The 25,907-nt window shown below is 53.9% G+C and overlaps 1 protein-coding gene across 1 annotated transcript; it reads right to left on the bottom strand.

The window, feature by feature from the left end:
* Positions 1-2,215: 2,215 nt before the first annotated feature.
* Positions 2,216-12,019, bottom strand: ACER1 (alkaline ceramidase 1). Its single transcript, XM_026865243.1, has 6 exons — positions 11,927-12,019; positions 5,679-5,793; positions 5,174-5,312; positions 3,921-4,058; positions 3,196-3,333; positions 2,216-2,384 (listed from the first exon to the last, which is right to left on the bottom strand). Exons 1-6 carry the CDS (start codon positions 12,017-12,019, stop codon positions 2,216-2,218), a joined length of 792 nt encoding a protein of 263 aa, XP_026721044.1.
* Between the last annotated feature and the right edge of the window lie 13,888 nt (positions 12,020-25,907).

The raw sequence follows: 25,907 nt of genomic DNA, 5'->3' as shown, positions 1-25,907 counted from the left end.
GGGCTGGGGATTCAGCTTCTGGCTTCATCCAGAAATCCCTGAGGGTTTCAGATCCCCACGAGGCCTCTCAATGTCTTGATCTGCTTGAATAGGCATTTTTAACACGGCCCCGGCTGTCATCGGGGCCTGTTACAGTCACTCAACTGCAGCAACATTGTTCTCAAGGCAGCAGTGCCCGGGACACCTCCCTTATTACCATACTGCACGGGGGATTTTGCCGCTGGATTTCTCTGCCGAGCATCACACCGGCTCCTCAGCCGGAGGTGGCCAATTAGCCCTCCTCGCCCACACCGCGGCCTCCATCCCTTCGTGGCTCTCTCAGCATCTCCGGCCCGCAGGGCTGCTGGCGCCTGTCCATCTCCGGAGGTGCTGTCGGAGGTGAAGGTGACCCCCTTTTCCTGTGCCAGGCTCCCTGGCAACGCGGCCTTTCTTTGCGAGCGGCCTCCTCCACCCCCTGACGAGGAGAGGGGCTGTGAAAGCCCCGCTGCACTTTTGAACTTGCTGCCGGCGCGTTCAGTGGCTGCGCGGGGCAGTGCCGACAGAGGGGCCGAGCCCAGCGGGGACCCGGTGCAATTGCCCAGAAGTTATTAATAGGCTGCGGAAGAATGTGATGGGCTGGGGAAGGGTGAGGCGGGGGGGGGGAGAGCGAGAGGGAGCGAAACGGGGAGGGTCAGCGAAAGGGAGATGGGGTGATGCGGGGAGAGGCAGGAGTGATGGCATGCGGGAGAGACAAAGAGGCAAACAGAGAGGAGGCCGTGGGCACCTGCATGGGCAGGTGAGGGCATACAAAAGCCGGAGCTCCGAGACCCCTTGTCCTGCACCTTGTGCAGGTGTCTCATCGCTGGCTGTGATGGCACAGAGGTGTCTGACGGCGGTGCCGGGGGATGGAGAGGGCAGGGGGACCAGGCCTGGGGGTTCAGTCCTTGCGCTCCGCCACATCCCTTTCTCAAGATAAAATATCGCTCAGGGTTCATGAGCCAAATTTGCCATCTAGTGGCTCTGGGGACCATTGCAGAGGGACCCACGAGGCAGCAGCGGCCACAGGAGGGTCATGGCACCGGAGCTGGGTGGCACCCTGCGCAGCACCCTCTGTCTCGGGGGTTAAGCCCAGAGTGCTTCTGCTTTCGCTTTACTCACAGGGGCCCAAAAAGCCAGTGGCCCCTGGGGTGACATTACCTTGTTCTGGCTGCCTTGCAGGGAGCCAACCTCAGCCACGCTGCCAGCCTCTGGGTGCTCTCCAGACAGCGCCGAGGACCCAGACCCACGACGTGATTCAACTCATCGCTGTAACGCAGCAAGGCTCGGAGGAGAGGAGCGTGTCCCGTGGCCACGAGAGCAACTTCTTCGCTGTTACGCTGCGGGGAGAACCTGGAAAGCATTGCTTTCTACCCTCGGCACAGCAGTGGTGTTTCTCTGAGGCTTTACACCTTCTCTTTATTCTTGCAAAGGTACCAATGAATTTATCTAACGTATTGGCTCCTTACCTCGCTCTGCCACCAGCCAGCCCTTTCAGCAAGCAGAGGAGTCTCCAAGTTACACACTGGAGACTGTCAGGGCTGGGGAGGAACAACCAAGGGCCACTGGGTGTTGAAGAAGGGGTAGAGTAGAGCCTGGGGTAGAGCCCCCCAGGACCTGGGCCAGCAGAGCCTCTTTTGGGCTGTCACCCAGGAGGATTTCTCTAAAAATCTAGCTTTTAGAGAAGCTTTGGCCACTCTGTCTGTGGGAGTGACTGGCAGGTAACGGTGCAGTCAGGGGAAAGAAAGGGGCTCAGTGCGAGTCCGTGTCCATAGCTTTAATGCACAGCTCTCCTGAGCAAGACCACATACATCAATAAATAAAAGTAATAATAATTAGAGCAGCCCCAACAAGCCCAGCTGTCACCAGTTTGGCTTCTGTGCTCTTGTCAGCAAGGGGTGCCACTGCTTGACTAATGCAGAAGACACAGAAGCAGCACCATCTCCTTCCCCTTCTCAGTGAGGATCTGCTGGAGGAGGAGACCTTCGCTTCCCTGGGCGCCAGTCTGGGCAGAGTCTTCCAGGGCACCTGTGGGCTCCCACCCTGCTTCATGCCCAGCACCACGAGGCCTCAGCTGCTCCCTGCCCAGCCACACCGCCCTTGTGCGAGGAACGGGCGCGCAGCCGAGGCCTTCCCCGTGCGGACACACACGTGTGCATCACGCACCCCATGCCCAAGGGATGCCTGAGGGAAACCAGCTCTAGCACTGTTTGTGGGGCTCCTCCAGGGCAACGTAGGGCACCACGACAGGCCAGGAGTCGCTGGGCCAATATTCCAGCTTTGGCTTGAAGGATGGCATCTCGTAGTGGACGTCGAAGTAGATGACCAGTGGGCAGCAGTAGAGGAGGGACATGGCTATCAGCACATGCCTGGCAAGGAAACCAAAAAGACATGCGTTGGGCAGGGGTAATTCCATCTGCTTCTGCACCTCGCAGGGGTGTGTGGCTGGTGGTGTCACCGTGAGGCTAGACCCAGGGGTATGGCATAGCAGGCAGAGGTCCTGGTCCCCTGATGCGTGAGGGCGGCCGGGAGCGTGGGCCCTGCAGGGTTTGTGCCTATGGGGAAATCCTAGAAGAGCTCTGTGAGCTGGGGCAATTCCTTGTGCAGCAGAGATGGGGTGATATAGGGGACTTAAACCCCAAATCAAACCACTCATTCCACCTTGCCTGGCCTAGCCCAGCACGCTGGGTATCTGTCCCGGTCATCCCAGTGATGTGTGAGGATGAATCTGAGAACACACGCTGTGTGCAGTGCTTACAGCCACGCTTGGCCCGGCACTGAGATGTCTTGCCCAAGCAAATCCCTGTCTTTCAGTTTGGCTGTTAAAATAACTCGAAGAACACCGCACCTCGTGCAGCTTCCCGGCAGCAGATGCAGCCCCTTTGAAAGCAGGCTGCTTACCTGGGGGGACTTTTAGAACAATTTGACTTGCAAAACGCTGTTTGGCTGGTGTGGCGGAGGTAAGGGATCTTAATCAGCGATTAGAACCAAATCCTTGGGCTGGGAGCAGGGTGAGGAGCAGCATCAATAGCGACAGGGGAAAAGGGGAGAGGGTTGGGCAGAGATGCAGCTGCTCCCTGGTGGTGTAGCGCATCCCTGCTGCCATTCCTCCTTAGCCGTGGCCCTTCAGCCCCTGAAATGTTTGGGGTGGGGTTCCTGCCTCCACGCCGGAGCCCTTACCAGAAGCTGTGGAAGTAGGGGAAGTTGATGGCCTGCCAGAGCCCACAGAGCCACCTGTCGCTTATCCAGCTGCTGATGGCCAGCACCCACCACAGGACCATGACTGCGGCCATCCGGTGAACCCTCTTGTCATTGCACCTGGAAGACACAGCGAGGGAGAGGAAGCGGAGTATCGTGTCGGAAGGAAAGTGGGTTTTAAAGAGGGCTGGTTCCTGTCTGCAAATGCTAATGCGACAGGGCAAAACCCAGCAGGTTTCTTCTGCAGAGCATTCATCAGACCGCAAGAACTGGAGAACTGTGGCTCTGTAGAGAAGGTTTCTGACTGTCTGTGGGTGAGGATGATGCTAAGAGATACCAAGACACTCCTGTCTTTCTCCCCAGATCCTGGTGGGTTCTGCCAACCCCACACTGGTTCCCAAATCCCTGCCAAAGGGGAAAAGAGCTGCAGAGACAGCAGCTGGGTAGGAGAAGATACACTTGTCCCATGGATTGTCCCCATTCTGCGTGGCACCTGGGCCATCTGGCCTTCTTGCACCCACAGTCCTGCCCGTGCCTCTTCCTCCTCCCTCCCAGGCTGCCCCAATTCTTCGCAGAGCTGATAGTCCAACACGTGGCTGATGAAGACTTGGGCTCGATTCGCTGTTGTGCACAGAGTCACCTCCACATGCGAGCCTGCCAGGAGCATGTAATAGACCTGCAGATAAACCCTTGAGCCCCCTCCTTACTTTTTCAGCTCGCGCCATGTCAGGTACAGCAGGTGGAAGGCGATGCAGTTGAGCACGTAGGCATTGAAGGCCGGTTTGATGAAGGACATCAAGGTACTGATGACGGTGGTGACACCACTCAGCCAGAAGAATTGCTTCCTAAAAGGAGTTGGGGAGTGAGTATCAGTCCCCCTGGAGTTCAGGGGATGGAAGAATAAGGATGGGAGAGGTCCTGCTCATTGCCTGAGAGAGGAAACCCTTGTCCAGCACCTCCAGTCTGCCCAGGGCTGACCTCAGCCTCTGCAGCAGTCCTGGCAGGAAGGCTGAGATATCTGTTTATACCTGTGTTTTGCCCCAAGCTCCCCTGTTAGGCCGTGACTGAGCGGGGAACACGGCCCAGAAGGTAACTTGTGCACTGTCGTGGTGATGCCGGAGAGGGACATCGAGCGGCCAAGGCGTCCAGAGCTTTTCGCAGGGAAGGGCTGCACAGAGTGCCCAGCAGTGGCGGGCAGGGGCTTGAGCCGAGCAAACATGCAGATTTGGTCTGACTGAACAACAATAGGGCTCAGAGGAGCCTTTCACATGCAAATCCCTTGCCAAGTCCCTTCCCCTCTTCCCCCGACCATGTCTCCACAGTGAACTCCTGGTGACCTCCTCTTTGGCATGGGAAGAGCAGACTTGGAGCAGGCCTTTGCAAGACTGCGAACGGGGCTGGCTCAGAGGGCTCCACAAGCCAGGATGCGACCATCCTTTGAGCGAAGCCCTGCTGGGTTCCTGTTCCTGCTGACCCATGCTCACCCAGCATCCCCATCCTTTCAGCTGAGCTCCTCTAGCCCAGCCAACTCTCCTGCAAGCAACCTCGGACTTGTGGGCTGTTAACTTGGACCGGTTTGTCCTATGGGAAACCCCATCAGCCTTCAGGGAAAGCTCTCTGTGGATGGCAGGGGATGCTGTAACAGTCTGACAGCGTGGGTAATTGAATGTCAGCGCTCAGCAACATTTAATTTCCTAATTAATTTTGAAATTCTCCATGCAAAGATTCCTCTGCAGCTTTGCAAAGGCAAAGAGCTCCAGTCAACAGGAGCCCAGCACAGCCCTTCCCTGACTCTCCCTCTGTCAGCGCGTCCATCACTGAGTGATGGAGGGTCCGGTCCCAAAGCAAACTGCAGCCACCTCAATGCTGACCCCTTGCAGGGGAGCTGGCTGGGGGTCACACATATCAGTGTCAGTGTCCCATCCCTCCCCTCAGAGCCTGCAAACCCTCTGAGTCGTACCTGCTCTTGATGCACCTGGGGAAGTAAATCCTTGGGTACCAAAAGGAATATGCCACAGCCAGCGTCCAGAGGATGGAGAGCTCGTCCAAGAGTTGTCCCACGTAGCTCAGGGTCATGTGAAAGTACGTGGAGAAGACACCTGCAAGGAGCAAGGACAGCCTGTGTCACCAAAGCTTTGTCCTTGCACAAAGTCTGTCTGGCCTGGGAAGGTCTTGGGGGCCATTTCTAAAGACACACAGTTCCTGAAGAGCAGAGCATGGACCTCGGTGTTAACGGAGGCCTGAGGGAGTCAGTGCACGCAGCGCCGCGGGGGTTACTGGGCTGGAAGCTGTGCACCCAGAGCCAGCAGGGACCACGAGCCGCAGGGCTTCAGAGAGACGCGGCTGTTCGCTTTCCCACTCCAGCTTGTGTTTTGGCCACTAAGAACCAACCTCCAAACGTATCACGAGTGAACAGTCAGGTGCTCTGGCAATCTGTCTGGTCTTTTCACAACCTTGGCACCCACCTACGCAGAGGAGCAGGCCAGAGACGATGTACATGGGCAAGGCACGCTGCTGACGGTACTGCCGGTTCAGGTAGAGCAGGGCCGGAGAAAGGGCAAAGAAGCTCACATTGCTGATCTGAAACACAAGAGGCACATTCATCTCCTTGCAATGATCTTGGGCAAATCCCATCCCACCACGTGCCTCGGTATCTCTGTGTGTGAAGAGGATACTGATCTCTAGTGGAAAGCATTGTGTGGAAGCAGGTATTACTCTTGGCACAGGGAGAAGGCAGAGGCGTTTCTCGAGAAGTGAGGCTGGAACTGGAAGGACAGCTATTGCTGTGACAGCAGCGCCTGCAGACCTCTGGGCTCTCTCTGCAGGTGCTTCTGGGCCAGCAAGCCCAGGGTGCACTGGTGTGGCCCTTCTGGGTGATGGTTTAGCTTCAGCTGCCCGGTGTCTTCAAGCAAGCTGCCAAAGCTCTTCTGTTTGCAGCCACCTCCCTCTTCTGTCATCCCAGAGCTGCCAGAAACTCCCTGGGTGGCTTCTGCCCCTTTTGGCCAGCAGCCACCCCGCTGCGAGGGGCTGAGGTGGCTGTGAGGAGCTAGACCACCGCAGCAAGCCACAGTCAGGAAAACCCCTGTTCACTGGGAGCGAGGGCGCAGTGGAGAGTAGCAGGATAAGCAGGATATTGGTAAGTGGGAACAGGCAGGATTGAGGTGACATCCTGTCGTGTCATGTGTAAAACCACCTGGCCGGGGGGGGGAGGTATTCTGGACACTAGTAATTACATGAAGTCATAAACCTCCTTTCAGCACACCTAGCAAATGAATGCAGTGAAATGACTCTGCCCTGATTTCCAGCTCCGCAAAATCGCTGCATCGACAGACTTTGATTTGTCTGGGGAGGAGGGGACGGTACTGGGGCTCAGCCCGTGGGTGCTGCCTGGGCTGGTTGAAGCCGCCGGTGCTTCAGGGAACGGCAGGTGCCGATGGGCAAAATGTAGGAGCTGGGGAGGAGCAGCAAGTGCCCAAAGCCTGGCCCTGTCTGCTGGATCAGGCCCGCTCCGCCCTGCAGCTACAGGGGAAGGAGGTTTGAAATAATCCCTGCCCTCTGCAGGTTCTTACCCTGGCTTTTCCACCTGATTTTGTGAACTCAGTAAAAGGGATATCACAGGGAAGTACAGCCTCCGCAGGGAAAATCCTTCTTGCTTATGAAAGGTTGGGACTGTGGTGCCACGTTCTACCTGCCAGACAGCTCTCCGGGGTGTTAGAAGAGCAGGGCAGAGCCATCTGTTAAAATACCATTTGGCACCACACCAGGGGGACTTTTATCTCACCCTGACAATCCTTTTCCTTTCATCTTCCAGCTAGGTGTTGACCCAGACCCCAGGCCTGGAATCTGACCTCCACAGCTGGAGTCTCACCCCTCGGCAGCCCTTACATGCACCAGGTAAACTGCAAAATCGACGCTCGGCTTGTGATGCCCCGTGGGATCTGAGTTTATGGTAACAGGGCTGCAAATCACAGGGATGTTGTCATATATGTGAAACACACCCTCTCGTATTCCAGAGGGAAACATAATTCACACTTAATGGAAGGTCTCTATTCCCTTTAACACCTGGAGATTAATCTTGAATTTCACCAAGGCTTTCATAAAGCAAGTTGATGCTCCCATTAACAACAATTCTCGGGCCAAGTGGAGTGGTTTTCTATAGGTGCCTAGAGCCAAATCGAGGCGTGTTCCCGTTCCAGCTATGAAAAGAGAAGTGCTGGTCCCACTTGCACACTGAGGTCAAACTGTTCGGAAATGATCGAGAAACCAAACGGCGTGTTAAAGTAACAACTGGTGAAATGGTTAAAGAGGCTTTTGGAAGACAAGCAGGGATAGCAAGAGGAGAGGAAATGCTCGCAGAAGAGGCAGCTGTACGCAAGTGCCAGCATGCGCATCCAAGCGAGGAAACGCGGGAGTCTGAGACTGGGCGTAGAGAGGTCTGAACCCCTGCTGCAGCGGGCATTGCAACAGTGCCATTAATTACATAACAGCAATGTTATCACTTCATTAATTCAGTGGGAGACGTGCAAGATCAGATAATCAGAGGGGAGGGATTACCAGGGGAACCGTGCCAATAGGGTTGAAAAGAGGGAGTGATTCCTCGCAGAGCAGCCAAACTCCGAGCTTAGGGGAGAGCCACCACAAAACTGCATCCGTGGGGACGTGGGGTCTTCATCGCTCACTGGATCCGAGCCCTGATTTCTAAGTGCTCTCTTATATCTTCCCTCTAGGATGTGGCAAGCTCCCAGTGCTCCCATTAGGAAGTTTCTCCAGAGTCTCTGCTCACACTGAGCCCCCCCCCAGCATGGCTTCCGCTTCTACCTGCCTGGGCCATACTGGGCAGGAGGCACCAGCTCCCTCTGCCCAGGATGGCAGGGAGATAAGAGAGTGGTGATGGAGCCGAGGTGTGATTTGACCTGTGAGTGTGACTCAGCCCTGTGGTTTTCCATTGTGTGAGCTCACGGCGATGTCCCACTTCCTAACAAGTGTGAGTTATTGCTCCAGGTGCCTAAGCCGAGCCCGCCTGTACTGGCATTTGCTTCTTTCACTAGGAGAAAAGCAAACCTGGGATCAGCAACATGGCTCTAATCCCGGTGCATTAGCAGGATCATGGGAAAGGCCTCAGGCAGGGCTTCTGCAACTCAGCACTTTGCAGCCTGAGATGGAGGGAGAGACCTGCAGAGAACCTGTTTGCATCTCCGTCCGTGACAGAGCGAGAAGAAGCCTCTGAGACGGATGGGGACGGGAGATGCTGGATTGCAGAGCTCTGCCTGGCTCTGCGAGCACAGCAACGCTGGTCCTTACTCAAGGCAGGCATTTTCCCCAGTGAAAGGAGACTTCTGCAAGAGTCATTGGAGCGCTTTCATTCACTCAAAGGCCAGCAAAACAGCTTTAGCTGACAGAAGAGCCCACAGGGTGACAGCAGTGAATACCTCCCAGGATCTCCAGACCTGCAGAGCAAGTTCCTAATAGCCCGACTTGTGTAGCAGAAGATGAGGCTGCGTGTCCTGACATCCCAATGTCATGCCAGTGCTTTGGGGCAGGAAACAGCTGTTTGTTGAGCGTTTGCAGAGCGCGGGGCAGGGAGCTGCCGTACTCGTGCAGGCGACATTCTGGGCAGACAGGAGAGCGATGCCTCTGCCATGCCGCGGGGTTACTGAGCCCCTGTGAAAGGCCGGGGCACACGCCACGGCTCTGACACGCTCTGAAAGCGAGCGCTTCTCTGGGCGTATCTTAGGTAATTTGCACCTGCAGTTGAGCTTATCTCCACCAATCGATGAAACATCGGGGAGCTCTGGATATACGGTTGTGTCAGGGCTCCTGCTGCTTTGCAGGAGAGACCGCTGAGGATTTGGGTGTCATTACCAGCATCCTGGATCAATCATTTCAGGAAAGAAATAAGGGTAGAAAGACAAGTCCCTGACTGATGACCCTCGTGTAGCACAATACAGTTCTCCTACGAACAGCCAGAAGACAATAAATTTCTGGGTCACTGAGTCACTATAAATAGTGCTTTGTGGCTGAACTGCCTCCAATCATGAGCCACCGTGTACTATTAGGTACTTAAAGATACTGTTTACGTTCTTTTCTCATACCCTTGGTGCTTATTTCTAATAAAAAGCATCCAACCCAAGCAGACTTGAGAGAGTGTGTGGCTGGCACAGAGGAATTCTCAGCAGCACATTGCTGCTGCTGGCACAAAACTACCCTGCTTGAGCCCCAGGCAGTGTTGGGAAGAAGACAGTGAAAAGGATGCTCCACTAGGAGCTGATTTAGTGCGGGAGGCTTGGGTGGGAGCTGGCTGGATTCCCAGCTACTCTACAACTCTGGCAAAGTGACACTGAAGTCAATATTGATATAATTATCTCAGGGCAGGCCGGTGAGATAAGGCCCATAAACCTTGCCACAGGGAGGAAGCAATCCGAATATGGGGAACAAATGAATGGAGAAGAGGAGATCCAGGCTGTTAGGATCTCACCTGAGACAGTGCCAGAGCAGCTGGTTGTGGAACATGCTGCCAGGCAGCAGGGATAGCTAGGGATGTATCTCAGTCTGCTCTGATTTCTGCAGTCCCCCCTTTTGGGCACATCACAAGGAGGCTGATCCTGTGGGAGAGCCCAGAGCATGAAGAGGGCTCCCCTGGTGCTGCTGCAAGGGGTGAGGGCCAGGCAGTGCCAGCCAGGGGTGCAGGCTGATGAAGAGGTGATGCCCACGTCAGTGATGCTCTTGCCTGCTTTTGATCACAAGGTCTGGCCCTGAGCGCAGTGCAGCCTTTGGGGCTGTTGTCAGATGCTCAGACAACAGCAGTTTTTAAGAGGCTTTGCTCTTTTGTCTCCCCGTGTTTGGACAGGAGGTTGCCTGCCAGCCCTGATGCAGGCAGCTGTCAAGGCAGGTTTAGACCTCTGCTGCTTTCTCTAGACAGGAATCACACCTGAAGACAGAATCTGCGGAGGTGGTACCCTCTGCCTGCACAGACACTCTGCTGAGTTCTGTGGGCTGGTAAAAGCGAGCCTGGCGAGAAGGAGGCGATCAGTGCAGGGACCAGCAAATGCTCTTCCTCTGCTGGGCAAGACTTGCCTTGTGTTGACACAGAGAGATGAACAAGGGCTAGTTTAATCAATGGAAAAAATCCTGCAGGGTTAGCTCTGCCCACATCTCTCTCTCTTCCTTGGTATCACACTAGTTTGCATCTGTGTGGAAACACGCATTGGAGAAGTTCTCATCTCCTGGAAGCAAGCTGTGTCTGAGCCCTACTCAGCGAAAATTCATCCCAACCAAGCCCAGTGCCCTGAAGGTGGTGTAGTATGGAAACGTGGGAGATGGCTGTGGCTAGTAGGGACCTCAGTCCAGAACAAGGCATCTGGGGAAGGTTTGCAGGAATAGCTACAAAACTTAAAAAGCTGTGCCACAAAACAACCGAGGCAGCTAAGAGTTAATGTTTTAGGGGAATTCGAGGGCCTAAGATAGTTATGCATCCAGCCATGCCAACTGAGGTGAGGAAAAATTTATCTCCCAGAATGAATTCTGGTTAAAACCATAACTTTCAGACTTTCTGCTCTTTGTGGAAATCCAGCCCCTCTCCAACGTTGCCAGTGACACTCCAGAACAGAGAGGCCTTTGGTACCTCCAGCTACGTTCGAAATGCTGATATAAGTGTTTTTTGTACCTCCCCGCCAGCTCTGCCTCACTCTGCAGCTCTGAGCCCATCCGACGGGGATGCGGTGCCGGTAAACAGGCAACAGCACAGCACATTCAGGTGGTTACCAGAGGGAAGCAGGATTCGGTCTGGACTGGTGGATCTTTATTTGTTAATTGTCTCAAAGAGAAGCGACTATATATAGCCTGAGCATCCGTCCTTTGAGACCCTGGCTGGGTAATTAGAGCTGGGGAGCCGCGGGACTCGGGTGAGGGAATTATCGTTATTATAGGCAATTTATTAAAAGCAGGAAATGCTTCAGAAAAAGAGGAAGAGGCATTTCCATGAGAACAAGAACTTCTAGTGTTAGACAGTAATTGCTAAAAGTTGTAAACAAGGCCCTTGGAAGGTTGTAAATCCACATGCCTCACATCCCTGCTGGCCTGTAATTGCGCTGAGGTAGAAGGACGTGCTGGCAGAGGATGGTTTGCTACGGAGTCCTCTGCAGAGGATTCTATAGCTGCTTCCAGCCACGCTTAAGCCAGGAGGCAGCATTCAAGGAACCAGCGCTGGATGGAACCTGCGTTTTCTAAAGGATCATAGGAAGGGAAACCGGCTCATGCATCAGCTTTCCTCTGCCTTGTGTTCTGGATTCCCAGCCTGCCCAGTATGGTTCATGCAAGTGCTGTCTCTCATTTTGCCACTCCTGTACATTTAGCTGGAATACATGAGCCCTGTGTGGGACTTACCCCAGTTGGCAGAAGAGCTGCAGGACTGGTATAACAGGATCTCACAAATCTGGGCTAAGGAGCACTGCCGGAGTTTTCTCACTGGGAACTCAGCCCCACACGTGCCAGAAGTACCCCTGACCCCAGCTCAGTTTTGTGGAGCAACTGGCTACTGTAAGCAATGAAAGTCCCATGATTTACCCAAAGCTCAGGCAATGTTCCCCGTACCAGCACCCTCCAACACCAGGAAGTTTAAAGGAGTGAGCAGGAGGAGAGAAAACAAGGTTTTCCCATCTCATCTGCCACAAGCAGCTCCTGGAGCCAGCCCGGCCCTCGATGCGCCCGCACTCACAGTGTTGTAGTACTCTGCGATGACCGTCGAGCGCTCAAAGTTGCCTTCACACCAGTCGACTTCGGCGCTCTGGTAGGAAAATATGCTCGGCATTGCTGGGCCACCTTTGCAAAAAGGGAGAGGAGCGGGTTAGTTTTGCAGGCGGGGAGGGAGCGTGCTGTACAGACGGAGGGAAAAGGGAGAAGAGCACTCGGTCTGCCAGCCCGCTCGAGCACAGCATCCTTACCCTGCTACAAAAGACTCATCCTCTTCCCGGCACACATCATATTGCAGAATATTTCCTCTTCTCTCCCCATGATGCAGGAGTGACAAATCACCCTAGGAAATGTTCTGGAACTCTGAGCCTGGGAATGGTCGCCACAGACCGCCCCCCCCTGACATTAACATCTCTCGTCAGGAGTCCACGCTGCCACACGATGCTTCCCAGTTTCAGCCCTGTCCTGTCACCCTGTCTTCTCCCTTCTCTTCACTTTCTTTATGACTCAGGGCTTTCTGCCAAGAGGACTTCCCTGTACTCCGTGGGATGTGACCTACCTTTTGGGAGTGGACAACTCTACAGGGTTTATTGCTCATTTGCTCTGTTCTCCTTAGTCGTTTCTCAGCATCTTCCTGAGGGCTGGAGCTCGCCTTGTGCAAGTTCAGCCCTGGAGCACCAGCACAGACCCTGGGTATTACTGGAGTCCTGGGAGCGCAGAGCAAAGGCGCTGGGAGGTGTCTCTTTGCTGGCAGTGATTTCACTTTGAATGCGCTCCCATCCAAACCCATCCTGGCATCCCAGCAAAAGGCGTCAAAGCTTCACACCTCGAGTGGGCTTTCCACTGCCACGTCCCTCAGCCTGACCTCTGGCAGTTGCAAAAGCTTCTGTTACAAGTGGGATTCTAAAAAAAAAATAAAAATATCTAACCTTTTTCCCGTTTTTCTTCCTCGTGCTAAAGACTTTCCTATCCTCAGTGTGAACATCATTTCTCAGCCCTCCTTTATTCATTTGAAAAAGTAGAAGTTCTGATCAAGTTTCCTATTTGGCATGTTTTGTTTCAAATCTTTGAGACTTTGAAGCTGTTTAAGAAGCTGATAGATGGCTGTCAACCCTAGAGGTGTTTGGAAGCACCATCCAAACCCTAGCAGCTGGGTATTTGATACGCAAGAGCCACAAGAAATTCCCTGGAGCTGAGCAGTTCAGTCCCTGGATGCAGTGTTGAATGAACCCGTCCGGCTGTGCTTGTCTAGCTCTGCAGAATGAGCAGGTACCGGGGTGACACCGAGCACTTCAGTAGCATCTCTGCGCTCCCAAGGCACTGGTGGAAAACAGAGCTTTCTTTTCTTTGAAAAACTTTTCAGCTTTGGGTCTAGCGCGGGGAAGGGAAGTTTATCTGCAAACCACTCATCGGTTGATCATGTTCTTGTGGAGAAACAGTCAAGTCCCCGTTGACACCGGTGTCAGCTGAGCAACACCGCCGAGTTCAACAGTTACTGGAGGTGTGCAGGGGTGTGAAGCTACCACAGCTTCCTCTGCTTCTCTTCCCAAGAAGAAGTTCAAAGGGAGAAAACACGGGAGTGTAACACTAACACAAACAAGCTCTTCTGTAACCTCCTGCTCCAACCAGACCAACTGACTTGTGGATAAACCTCCACCATTCTTTTACGATTGCGAGTTAACGGTGCCCTCTCTTTAACCCAGGCTGACTGCATCCTCGGAGCAGGTGAGATCACAGCTACAGAAGAAAAAATAAAATAGATGGCAGGCAGATTGGTTTGAGGTCTGCCGCTTCGTGATCTTGGCTTTCCATGTGCTCATTCACACCACAGTGACTCTCTCCTGATCCCTGGTGCTCTGCATTACGCTTTTACAGCAACGCGAGGGGTTGCATATGGTAGAAAAAGAATCAGACCCAAGCTGGTAAATCCTTTCTCCTAGCTGAACAGATGTCAGTTGAGAGACGGTGAAGGGATGGAGGCACAAGACAGAAGAAGAAGGGAAGAGAAGAATCGAAGCAGCAACCAGAGTGCCCAATGTGCTGGCTTGCTGCTCGCCCAGCCTGGCTTACCTGTGTTCCCTTGGGACAGACCAGCACTGCTTCCACGCGGTAAGGCGAAGGGTCGGGAGCTCCGAGGTTTCTAGCAAAGCTGGAGCAGTAACCTGCCCTGCCGCTCTAGCTCTGAAGGAGCGCCCACGGTGTGAGCTCACCGGGAGCAGCCGCCAGGAAATACCCTTGCTCCGTCTCTAGGGAAAGCGTTGGGATGAGACAAGAGCCATGCGCACCCTCCAGGCAACCCTTCCAGTCCCCCAAAGGAAACATATTGGCTGGAGGGTTTATATCTCTGCACCCAAATGGGCAGGGGCAGAGAGGGAGGGCAGAGAAGCATGAGCTGGAAGGATTGGAAAAGCGGGTAGAAATGCAGTCTGAAATCATCAGCGTGCCCCTAGGCAGGTTACCTGCGCACGCGCGCACACCCCAGTCCTAACCCTGTTTTTCCCAGGGGAGGGACTGATCCATACAGCCTCCCTTACAGAGCTGCTCAAAGACCCAAAAAACCAGTTTCCACCAAAAAACACGTAGGAAGCTGCTGCTGCTGCCTCGTTTTTGAGCCACTTTTCAACTTTTCCCCAACTGCTGGTTTATCATCAAAAAGAATTTTATTATAAAAATACATCACACTTCTTCTAGTTAGTTAATTTTGTTATTTAGTTAAAGAATTGGCTAAATAGGACAGTTCTGGGGTGACTGCTTTGCAAGCATTTTCCTCCTGAACCCCATTCAGGATGTCAAGAAAATTGGCAGCAATGAAACTTTTCCCAAAAAGCAACATTTTTTCTTCCATGTAGGGTTGGGAAAAGAACAAACACGTTGCTTTCTTAAACATAAAAACTTACTGTTTGGTCAGCTCTTCCTGTTGGGGCAGAGGAGACACCATGTTCGGCACCACAGGGCAGGCTCAGACCAAAATCCAGGGTGTCCCTGTCCCTGTTCCATGTGCTCCCTGAAGAGCAGGGATCAGACAGCAGCTTCTGCCGTGACACCTCAGCTTTGTCCTGGGGACTGGCTCTTTGGGAAGCTTTGCCATTTTTTTGGTCAATTCTATGAAAAGAAGTGGACCTGGGAGAGCTGAGCTGTGCAACACCTCCTGAAGATGCCTCACAAATCCACGTGCATTTTGAAACAAGAGGGTAATTAACCGCTGAAGCAGTTTATACTACAACATGGTGGAGCCTCCACTACACGCAGCTCAGTCCAGTCTGGGTGTCTTTCTAGGACAGGCAGTGCAGCTTGGGGCAGAAGATAAGAGGTGATCCCCGGTGAGCTGCTCTCACCCCCGTGGCTGACTGCACTGCGGCATACACGTTGAGGAATTCTGGGGTGAATTTGCTTCTTATTCGCTTACAACTCCTGAATGGACTGGGCGAGGAGGAGACTGAGGTCTCATGTCAAAAGAAGGGGCCCGGTTCCCCAGGGGGTCTTGGTGAGAAGCAAGTGGTGACGGCCATCCCACCGCGAGGGGAGGCAGGTGAGGTGCGGTGTTAGCCGGGGAAGGGGGCAGAGGTGGGTTTGAAACTAAGACAGATCATTGCCCAGACATGAGATGCCTGGCCTGTATGAACATCTTTGAAAAGAATGAGCTTTTTCACCCCAAAACCTCTGGCATCCTTGGCATGAGCAAAGCACTCAAGCGTCACTGATACATCCTGTGCCATAAATAAACGGCGAATAAATTACTAGGGAGGATGTCACGAATCTGCATCTTCCCTGATTCATCGATAAGTAGCGTTCGGGTCATAAAGAGAGGCTGATTTCCTGGTGAGTCCTCCTGCCCAGCTCCTCCTAATGGTTACATCCTCCTGCCTGTGGTCAGAAGGGCCTGGGATGCTGAGGATGTTGACGTGGGAGTGGGCCAGGGAGATGGAGGTGCCCAGTGGTGAAGCTTTCTGGGCCTCACGTGAGAGTTACACAGAGAGATTCCCCTAATCCTCCCTGCATCCGAGAGTTCTTTCTCTCAAAGCTTTACCCAAAGCCCTCACCTCCTTGCTAAGACTTGCTGCCTCCTCTCCACCTTTCTTCTAACAGGTGACATCTCAGCTTGCTCAGATATGTCTCTTCTGCACCAGGATCTGCCCGGAAACCTCATGAATGAGTTTTGTTCCTCATCCTGTCCCCTTAGCTCTTCTATTCTGGCTCCCTGGGACTGAAGTCGTCTTATGAGACCCCACATCCCAGGCAACGTCGCAGGCCTTGTGATGTGGGACAGGCTTTAACCTGGAGAGCTTCCTCCCAGCTCCTCCACCTCTCTGTCACCCCTTGGGCAGGCAGCGGGGTCCGAGGGTGTTGCAGTGGAAGGGGCAGGGGCTTTCACAGGAGCCGAGCCTGCAGCCTCGAGTCTTCTGCAAGCCTTTTCTAGCTGTTTACTCACAGGCTGTGGTGAGGAAGCAGTTCTGCTGCTGCTACCACCAAAACAGGGAAGTGGGGACTCTGGCATGCAAGTCTGGGGGAATCCAGTTGCTTAACTTGAGGCTGGTCCTGCCTGCCTTGTGCACCTTGGATGGACACTTCTACCTGAGCTGCTGCTGACGAGGGATTTTTTTTTAAAAGCCCCTTTGGAGAAGCTGCGGCTCAGAGACACGTGTCTTTTATTGCCTTGGCTGGTGCGGAGCTGTGGCTGTGGGCAGAGGGGCAGTAACAAGCAGCCGGGGCAGGGACGATGAGGTGGGAGTGCTGGCATCCCACATCCCTGCTGCTGTTTGCTCAGCAAGCGTGAGTCAGAGCCCTGGGGTGGAAGGAGACAAAATGACTTTGCTCCCTTCTCACAGCGAGGCGGTGGGTGAGTCGGGAAGGGAACCCAGGCATTCTGGCTCACCAGTGCCCTTCTGCATCGCTCTGCCTGTGTCCAGGAAGGCCCTGAAGCAGCCTGGGCAGGCTCCATCCTGCTACTTTTGGTACATGACTTTAGCTCCAAGGCTGCAATTTTGTGCTTCCAGGTATAAAAACACAGGCAGGTGATCTGGGAGCCTTGCTAATGCCGAACAGTTAGATAATCCCCATCATTCATGGCTCCACAGGGCAGGAATCATGTCCTCTGCTTGGTTTGGAAGCTGTTTAGCAAATTGCAGTCTGGAAGAAATAATAACAGCAGCAGGAGACATGCTAAAGCTGGATGTGCTTCACACAGCCAAATGAAAGCATTTGTCTCCATTGCTGCTGCATAGCCTACCGGGAGCAATGTACCCATTCTTATTCACATCTGCAGAGCTCTGTAATAAATGTCTGCGTTTCTCCCCCAGGTAGGGCAGGGGCTCCAGGCAACCAAAAAGCATCAGTAGCAACAGCAAAGACAGATAACACCCCACGCGAGGTGTGGCTTTGAAGATTCAAATGTCTGAAAACACCTGCTCTTTACAACATCGTGGCCCCGGTACTTGTGCAAGTCAGCCTCCAGAGGAGCAGACACAAGCTGTGTCAGATCCCAGAGGGTTGGTCTCAGGGTCCAAGAGAAATTCCCCACCAATCCATCATCATTGAGCAATCAGGCAGGCACTCTATTATCTTTACTCCAGGCAGGATGCCATACCAGTTAACCCAATAGTCTTTGCCAATCTGACCACCTCGTGCTTGTTTCGAAACACAAGACAGGTTTAAAACAAATGCCTTAATTGCTAATTGTAACAACAATAACAGTGATAATTAAAGGAAGTTCTCCCAGCGCTGTCATCTGTCACACGCACCTCTCGGTGCAGTTGTGTAGAGCTGCACGCTTTGGCTCACGGGATTCAGCTGGAGCTGCTGGACGTGCAGGGGCTAAGCAGAGACTTTTCTCCTTCTCCCCTTCTTGTAGATGAAAGTATAAGCTATCTAAGTGAGGAGAGAGAAAAATCATCTTATTCCCGGCAGTGCTGTAACAACACAACCAGGGCTCTCCCACTTAGGGGTGGGCCGGAGACACAGCGAGGGCTGCCTCGAGTCCCGTGTAGTTTCGAATGTAGCAGACACAGCACAGGGAGGCGCCTCCTGCCAAACCAAACCCCTGCATCTAGCAACTTTTCACCCTTTCTGACTTGCAGGAATCTCGACTCTCAAGCAAGGAGTGAAAATGGAAGGAGATGCAGAGAGAAAGTTCCTTTTTGCTGGGGCTGAGCCTGCAGCTTTGCATCACAGCTGGCAGAAGCTTTGCACCCAGGTAGGTGTGTTTATCTAAACGCTGCAATCCTTCCTGAGAGTGGCGCAAAGCTTTGGCAGGAGAAAGCGATGGTTTGTGCAAGTTCTGCGAGACTTACTAGAGTCTGCAACAGGCCCTGGGAACCAGAAACTTCTTCATTCAGGGCTGTCTCTGAGTTCTCAAGGGGAAGAGCCCCCGGCCCCTCTTTACTCTGGGTGGAAAGCAGGAGCTGCCGGCTCTGTTTCAGGAAGGGAGAAGCTTTGTCTTGGTTCCCGGTGGAGGATGGGGTAGAGCCTGGGGAATTAGTGCCTTTGTTAATACTTAGAATGCCTAAGGAGGCAGACCACAGGTTTGCCTCAGACCCTGTCAGCGGTAGTATTGGTCTGTTGGAGGGAAGATAGGAAGAAAGACAAGCAGGAAATAATCCTGCCCCATCTTCTGGTGGTCAGTGACTTCATACTTCCTTAGCTGGAGGTCCTGGACCATCATGTTTAACCAGTCAGAACAAACCAATCCTGCATACATTTATCTCTAGCTTTTAAAGGTTATTTTCTGAGGTCATATCCTATGGTAATGAGGTCCAGTTTAATTAGGTGCTGGGTGAAAAAGTGCCTCGATTTGCCTATCTGCTGCCTGGTGGCTGCACTGGGTGCTTCTGGAGTGGGAGACCCTGCTCTCATCCTCCAGTCCCCTTCGCTGCAACCTCCCCGTCCCACCCCAGTCATTCCCAGTGCACATCCCTGTGCCTTGTCTAGTTTCTCATCTCTATTCAAAGAAGCACGTCCCATCCCAGATGCTTCGAAACCTCTGTTTGCCTACAGAAATAAAGGGAGACCAATATTTAACACAGTCTCCCTGTGTGTATTATTTCGAAAACAGAAATGGGTGTGAATGCCTGCTAGGCAGAGAAGAGGGGTTCTTATAACAAGGACACGGTGACGCTTAGAAGCACCACTAGAAAAACCTCTTAGAAGAGCTTGTCACCTGAAATAGCAAAGCCCGCGAGGGGCACAGAGATGCTGCCAGCAGCCAACAGAGCAGATCCAGCAGGAGTGGAGCAGGGGCTGTGTCCCACTCTCTTCATTCTTGGTTTAGTGCCCGGGCTCTGAGACCACAAGGAAAAGCCTCTCCATCCTGCTGCAGCCACCGCCTGGCACAAACCTCCCTCTTATTTCTGAGAGCAGGTGAGATCCACTCATAGCAGAGAGCAGCCCTTGGGATTCAAACTCAAGCCCTGCAGGTAACAACTGGTGCTTGTGTCCTCCTGCGAGCTACTTAAAAGTAGTAAGTAACTCTGCCTGAGTGTGCCCGGGCAGTGGTCTGAGCACGGCTCCAGCACAATAAAACGGGTTCATGTCAAGACCACCCCACTCTCCTGCAGATCCTGTCCTTGGTGGCCTTAACACGGAGATGGATGCACCCCTGAAGACGGCTCCTGCTCTCTGCACACTCTGCAGGAAGATCCTGACGCCATTTGCCGGGTTTTGCCAGCGCTGACCTGTTGGTGGCCCCAGGGACACTGCTGGTGGTCACCAAATGTGGGCAACTGAGGGGCCAAACTCTGGGGAGAAGCTGGTTGGGAACGCGCCTGCCATTGAACATCCACCCCTTGCCAGCATAGACATCTCCTTTATTCATTTAATAACTCTCCATTTCTTGACTGTTGTTCACTTTTTAAATTTTGTTGTTCACTTTTTAAATTTCTGGCTTTCCCTGGGAACACAGAGGGACTAAAAAACATCTCTAAATAATAAAACCAACTAGTCCTGAGAGTTTAAGAGTCTGCAGGCAACGCAGAGGTAAATCCGAAGGGCCCGAAATAGCCCCAGGTTGGGGCAATTCTCTTGACTTCCTGCTTGCATCAGGGCTGAGTTTGGCTCCGAAATAGCTCTGAGGTGTAAAATCGTCCCTGCCCGCCGCTGGCCTGACCTGGCCACCCCATCCCGTCTCCGAAGCCACACGAGGCGTGCAAGGGGCCAACGCCGTGCTGTCGTGTGGCTGCGGCTGGGGCGTGCGAGGCTGGAGCGTGTGCCCAGCGCAGGGCGAAGGAGGGAGCCCGCGGGGCTCTCCCGTGCCTCGGTGCCGGTGCAGAGAGGTTTCCCAAGCTCAGCTGCACCCCGAGCAGCACCCACCTGCGAGGGTTTCTGCCCACACCCTTTGCAGGGAAGGCGAGAGGGTTGCACAACAGTTGGTGATGGAGGAGGAGGCTGTTCTGGGAACCCAGCCTCCAGGCTAGGTCCTTGCCTATCTCCCCAGCGCAGCCCTGTCGAGACTGGGAAACTGGAATGGGAACTGGGGAGTGATCCCACCCACAGCACACCTCTCCCTGTGTCACCCATGGGACTATTTCCCAAAGAGTGGAGTTTCCCGAATCCTATTTTCATGCTCTGAAATCTCGCCGCAGCCTGTGAGCTGAGCACAGCGGCCCCCTCACGCTCTGGCATCGTGGAGGTGATGATGAGGAGCACCAGTTCATCCAGGGGTGCTCTAATTGTGATATTACTCCTGCAAGTAACCAGAATATTAGCACAGACTTTGCAAATTATGGGCAAGTGCAGCTCTGACTGAGCGGTGGTGTGATAACAAACTGAGAAATCCTGATTTTTCCTGCCTGTTAGCAGAAATTCTCCAAAATAGGTGGAGGGGCAGGATTTTTGAGCCTGGAAGCAGGACGTTTTGCAGAATCAGAGCTGGGAGGTGCCGAGGTGTGTAAGCCCAGACCAGAGAAGGGTAAGACTTCAGGGTTCACCCGTCGATGCCCACGCTGCACGGAAATGTCACGAGCTGGCTGAGACCTGAGGCAGTTGAAGCATAATCCGGGTGGCAGGAAAACGATGCAGAGATGCTGTGGGTCTTGGGGACATTCTGAAGGAGGAGGCAGATGTTGTTTCAACCATGTGTAGTTGAGATACGAAGCAAAGAGGGGTGGTATCTGAGAACCCTGCCCACAGAGTTTGTGCCTGTTTGCTTCACGCGTTGTCCTTCTGGACTGAAGTGTGCGCTGCAGCTCCTGGGGGGGGATGCAGGGTGTTTCATGGAGTTCCCTGGAGGTGTCCATCCCAGCAGACACAGCACTGCTTAACCCTAACATCAGGGGTACATCCTGGGGCCTGAGGCACCTGAAGTCCGTTTCCCACCTGTCACAGACTTTTTCTAAGTTCCTTGGGACAGGTTTTCTCTGTGGTCTCTCTGGGTGTTGGCTCCTTCACAGGGGATCCAAAATCCTGCAGTAGCGCAGAGCGGTAACAGCCATGATGGTAGTTCCTGGCGTTGTTACCGCTTGGTCCAGCTGAGCTGGGAGACACTGCAGAGCTGGTAAAAACAATTATCCACCATCCTTCTTTTTTTTTATCAAATACTGCAAACAGCCCGGGGGGTGCTGGGGCAGCTTGGAGGTGGTAACTCCTCGTGGGGGTGAGGTGGGGACATGCCCACCTGGCCGAAGGCAGCCCCGTCTCCCCAGATCCCACCCCAGGTACATCCCCTCTGTTTCACTCTCTCCCAGATCCCACCCCAGCTACATCCCCTCTGTTTCACTCTCTCCCAGATCCCACCCCAGGTGCATCCCCTCTGTTTCACTCTCTCCCTGGGGCTGCAGCCGGACCCACCCCTACCCCCTGTTTCCAACTCCCTGTTTCCAAGGCACTGACTGCGATGGAAATGATGCTGAGTGGGAGAAGCTGGTCCAAAGGGCACTGGCTCTCTACAGGGTGATGGTGGATAAATGCCTTCCCTGTACACAGCTCAGCTTCCCTGTCAGAAAATTCAAATAGCGATCCGCAAGGAGCCTCCAGATCTGCTCTCAGATAGGAGCTGAGTGTTGTTAGATGGTTACACTGCATAAAAATGCCAGTGTCCACAGCTGATTACTGCAGGGCACAGCTAACTACTGCAGAGCAGGGAGAACAAGCCACCCTGGGCTGAGGAGCCCCTGGACCGGGGTCATGAACCCCATAGTCAGAGAGTCCGAAGGAACCTGCCTGCCACTTGGGTGTTTCAAGCCAGGTACAGCCTGTCATGAGGGACAGGACACGACAGGAAAATTCCAAGGAGAATGGTTGGATTTTTAATTTTTTCTTTTTTTTTCGATTACTGGCTGGCTGATAAAATATTAAGGTGCAAACTACACAGCTTGCGAGGCCCTTGCTGTGCAGAAAGCTCAAAGGAGACAGGCCGATATCCCTGACGCGCTGTTAAGAGAATCACCAATAAAGGAAAAACGCTGCAAATATGAAAGAATCGTGACTTTATCTTACGCTGGGGAAATACTGTGCGTAAACTGGAGTGCCAGCCCCATACCTCTCTCTCTGCTTGGGTACTAGTCCCTGCTTTCTCTCTGGTACTAATCCTGCTCCCTCTCAGAAAAACAGTGTCAGAAAGTCAGAGATGAACACAGGCACATCTCCTTCTAAAAGTGGTTCCTTTTCCCTGCTGCCTTTCAGGAACCCCCCGACAATAACTCCTGGTTTTCGTACTTTTGCCAAGTGCCTGGTGGGAGGCTGGTGGCATCCAAACCCTTTGGGCGCCTCTGTCTTGCCCCAAAATATGAAACGTGATATGTGAAAGATGAAATATGAGATACGAGATGATGCCTGGTGGTCACGCATCCCATGGACAAGGGTTGCAGAGCCCAGGCGGGAGGCGCCAGCACTGGCTTTACCCCAAGATCAGAACCACTTTGCCCGGAGACACCTCGGGGACTCCAGCCACGCTCAAGCTCTCCTTCTGCAGAGGTGTTTGCTCCTGCCCCCCATTTCCCCCCGGTCCGGATCCTCCGAGGGACCCGTCAGGGCCGGGCTCCAGGCTCCAAGGGGCCCTGGCCGGGCATGGCCGGAGGGATGCTTCCCTCTGCCGGCACCGGGGCCGCTCTGCACCGGGGAGAGCCGCCGGGGCTCGGGAAGCGGGGACAGGGGACGTCCCCGGGAGCCCAGCACACCAGACCCCGCAGGTTTTAGATCCCCGATTTCCACCAGAGAAACAAACAAGCCAAAATCATGGGAAATTTCTTCTGAAAGCTACCAAGGGCTGTGTTAACCTTATTTGCCTGCTGTTTGGGGGGTTGCTGGGGCGCATGTGGGCACTGGGGAGTTTTTTTGGTCCCCCAGGTTGATGTCTTATGGGCTTGTAAATCTTCAGTGAAATTGCCCGATCACATCTTCCAGCTACGGGAGCCCACCAGACATCCAGCTGAGAAGCTGTGGCTGCCCCCTCCTTGGAAGGGTCCAAGGCCAAGTTGGACGGGGCTTTGGGCAACCTGGGCTAGTGGAAGGTGGCCCTACCCCTGGCAGGGGGGTTGCAATTAGACGATCTTTAAAATCCCTTCCAACGCAAACCAGGCTACGATTCTATGATCCCCAAACCGCCCCAAAGGTCTCTGGAGCAAGTCACCTTGGTGGACCAGCTCAGCCATGCAGGGACCAGCTCTCGCTGGGGGCTTGCGCAGCTCCTGGCTCCCACCCAAGAAGCTGCTGCAACTGATTTGGTGTCCCCCATCGCAGTCCTGCAGCCAGATCCCAGTACGTCCCAGCAGGATCCCAGCAGGATCTACAGCCACCGGGACATCCGGAGCAATATTGTCCCTGTTTTGAGGACAAGAAAGTTCAGCGTGGTGAGAAGGTCCTTGCGGCGCAGACACCAGTAACGGCCCATTTATGCAGGATTCACTCTCAGAAGGCACTGGGCTAGGAATGAAGTAGTTAAAGCAGTGCAAAACACAAGCAGATAATACTGTGTTGTATAATAGACAGATAATATGTTATTCTGAGCATCTGTGCTCCAGCTTGCGTGAAAAGCTCCAGACCTGAATTTCAATCCATGTCAGCATTTACAGTCCAGCCTTCCAGTCGCTGTCACTTGCACAGAAAATTACCAGCTTCACGTTAATCTGCCCAAACATAGAAGATCTAGATCGGTTTAAATGCATCTAGCAGACACCAAATACCAGACGCAGCTTTAAAATCAATTCGGTTAAATCAGAGCAGGGTTTTGTACTTTAAGACAAACATAAAGCTCAGCTCTCGAGGGAGTGCAGCCCACAGGAGGGGAGATAAAGCCACCCTGGGACGGGCGGGGATGGGGGGGGAAGCATTGTTTTTTACAAAGAACAGGAAACGAGCCTCAAAGAGTACATGAAAGAGACCTTAAAACAAATGCAGATCAGCAAGGGGGGACCTCTCCGCTCATCTCCCAGCTGCTCTGCCAAGACCTACTGGAGCTGCTGCTGCAGGCAGTGGGGGGGCTCGGAGGGGGGAGATCCGGGGACCCCTCGGGTGCCGGGACCTGCTCTTCCCTCCCGGGTAGGTCTCGGTGAAGTCAAAAGGGCCAGAATTCACCCTGCAAAGGAGGGACCCCGTTACGGTTGGACTCGAGGGTCTTAAAGGTCTTTTTTCCAACCTGAATGATTCGATGATTCTCTGACCCGCTTGCTGGTGCAGCGGTGGGCATGTGTTTGACCCAGACAGGGCAGTAGGAGGATGCTCTGGGCCTCGCAGACAGGCCCGTCCCTGCCATCAGCTACTCTCCTGGCTCCTTTAGTGCCCCCACCACGCGTCTTGTCCTCCACAGCGTGTGCCCACCTCCCCGCAGCCCCAGAGCTGGGCATTTCAGGGGGGGGCTCCTTCGGGGCACACCGAGAAGAGGGGTGATGGTGCGGTGCCCCATGGGCTGCTCGCCCCACGGCAGAGCACCAGAAGCTCTCTGGCATGAAGCTGGGCTGGAGAAACTGAGCAGTGGTCAGTGAGGGAGCAGGGGAGATCAGAGAGATGCAAAAAACGCACCGATGTTAAAGGCAGTTTTTCTTCATGGACATGTCCCTTAGCTACTCTGAAAAAAAAAAAACTGGGTTTGCCCCCTTCGGAGCTTAAACCCCTCTGCTGAATGTTGCTGGTTCATTTTGCTACTCCTAATAAAATAAGGCTCGTGTTAAAGCCAACTGGCAAAAATTAACTGCAATGTACCAGAAAGTCATTTCCTCCCATACAAGGCAAGCCAGTGGCCTGCTGCCAAAGGGGACAATGAGGGACTCTGAGGCTGGTCCTGCGAGCCCTCGTGTTCCTGTTTACTTGGAGGCTTGGTCGTCGATCAGAGAGATTTCTCTGGGTATTTTTTAAGATAACTTTTACTGAGGTCATTGCCAGCAGTGCCCACATCCTGCAGGAATCCTCCTGCGCGGACTCCCTGGGAATGGTGGCACCGTGTCGTGGTGGGGCACCTTCCCCTGCCCTGTGCAGCGAGTCCCACCCGTTCCAGCGCACCTTTTAAACGCAGCTGGGCCTGTCAGCCCTGCCTGGGCCAGGCGGTCCCGCAGCCGTAACCCTCCTGGGCTGTGGCTGCCGGGCTAACCCTCGCCTTGCCCGTCTCATGATGGTGGAATTCCCAGCTCACTGGGTTTGCAGCCGGAGCGCAGCCCTGGCCAGGGGGAGCCTCTGTTGGCTGCCCATCAGATCAGAGAAAGGGAAAACATCATCATAACCCTCACAGTGAGGGGAGTTCCCGCTGTTATCTCATCCTTCCGTTAGCAGAAAGTCTGACCAACACCCCGGCTTTATCAGCCTGCCCAGCCACGGCGCTGCTGGCGGGCGTAGCCTCAGCAGTGGCTGAAAGAGGAGGCCTGGAGATGGGAACGGGGTGTCTGGGGATGGGAATGTGGTGTCTGGGGATGGGAACGGGGTGTCTGGGGATGGGAATGTGGCTCCTGGAGATGGGAACGTGGTGTCTGGGGATGGGAATGTGGTGTCTGGGGATGGGAACGGGGTGTCTGGGGATGGGAATGTGCCTCCTGGGAGTGGGAATGTGGTGTCTGGGGATGGGAACGGGGTGTCTGGGGATGGGAATGTGG

This window comes from Athene cunicularia (assembly GCF_003259725.1).
Source record: "Athene cunicularia isolate RWA chromosome 28 unlocalized genomic scaffold, athCun1 chr28_part2, whole genome shotgun sequence".
NCBI lineage: Eukaryota > Metazoa > Chordata > Aves > Strigiformes > Strigidae > Athene > Athene cunicularia.
This window is presented reverse-complemented; position numbering and strand designations above follow the sequence as displayed.

Coding starts and splice junctions, on each gene's coding strand:
- ACER1 (XM_026865243.1), bottom strand. CDS start 12,019: ATGCCGAGCATATTTTCCTACCAGAGCGCCGAAGTCGACTGGTGTGAA. Junction 5,794..11,926: donor TCGCAGAGTACTACAACACT/GTGAGTGCGGGC, acceptor CTTGTGTTTCAG/ATCAGCAATGTGAGCTTCTT. Junction 4,059..5,173: donor CCCAGGTGCATCAAGAGCAG/GTACGACTCAGA, acceptor AACTCCTTTTAG/GAAGCAATTCTTCTGGCTGA.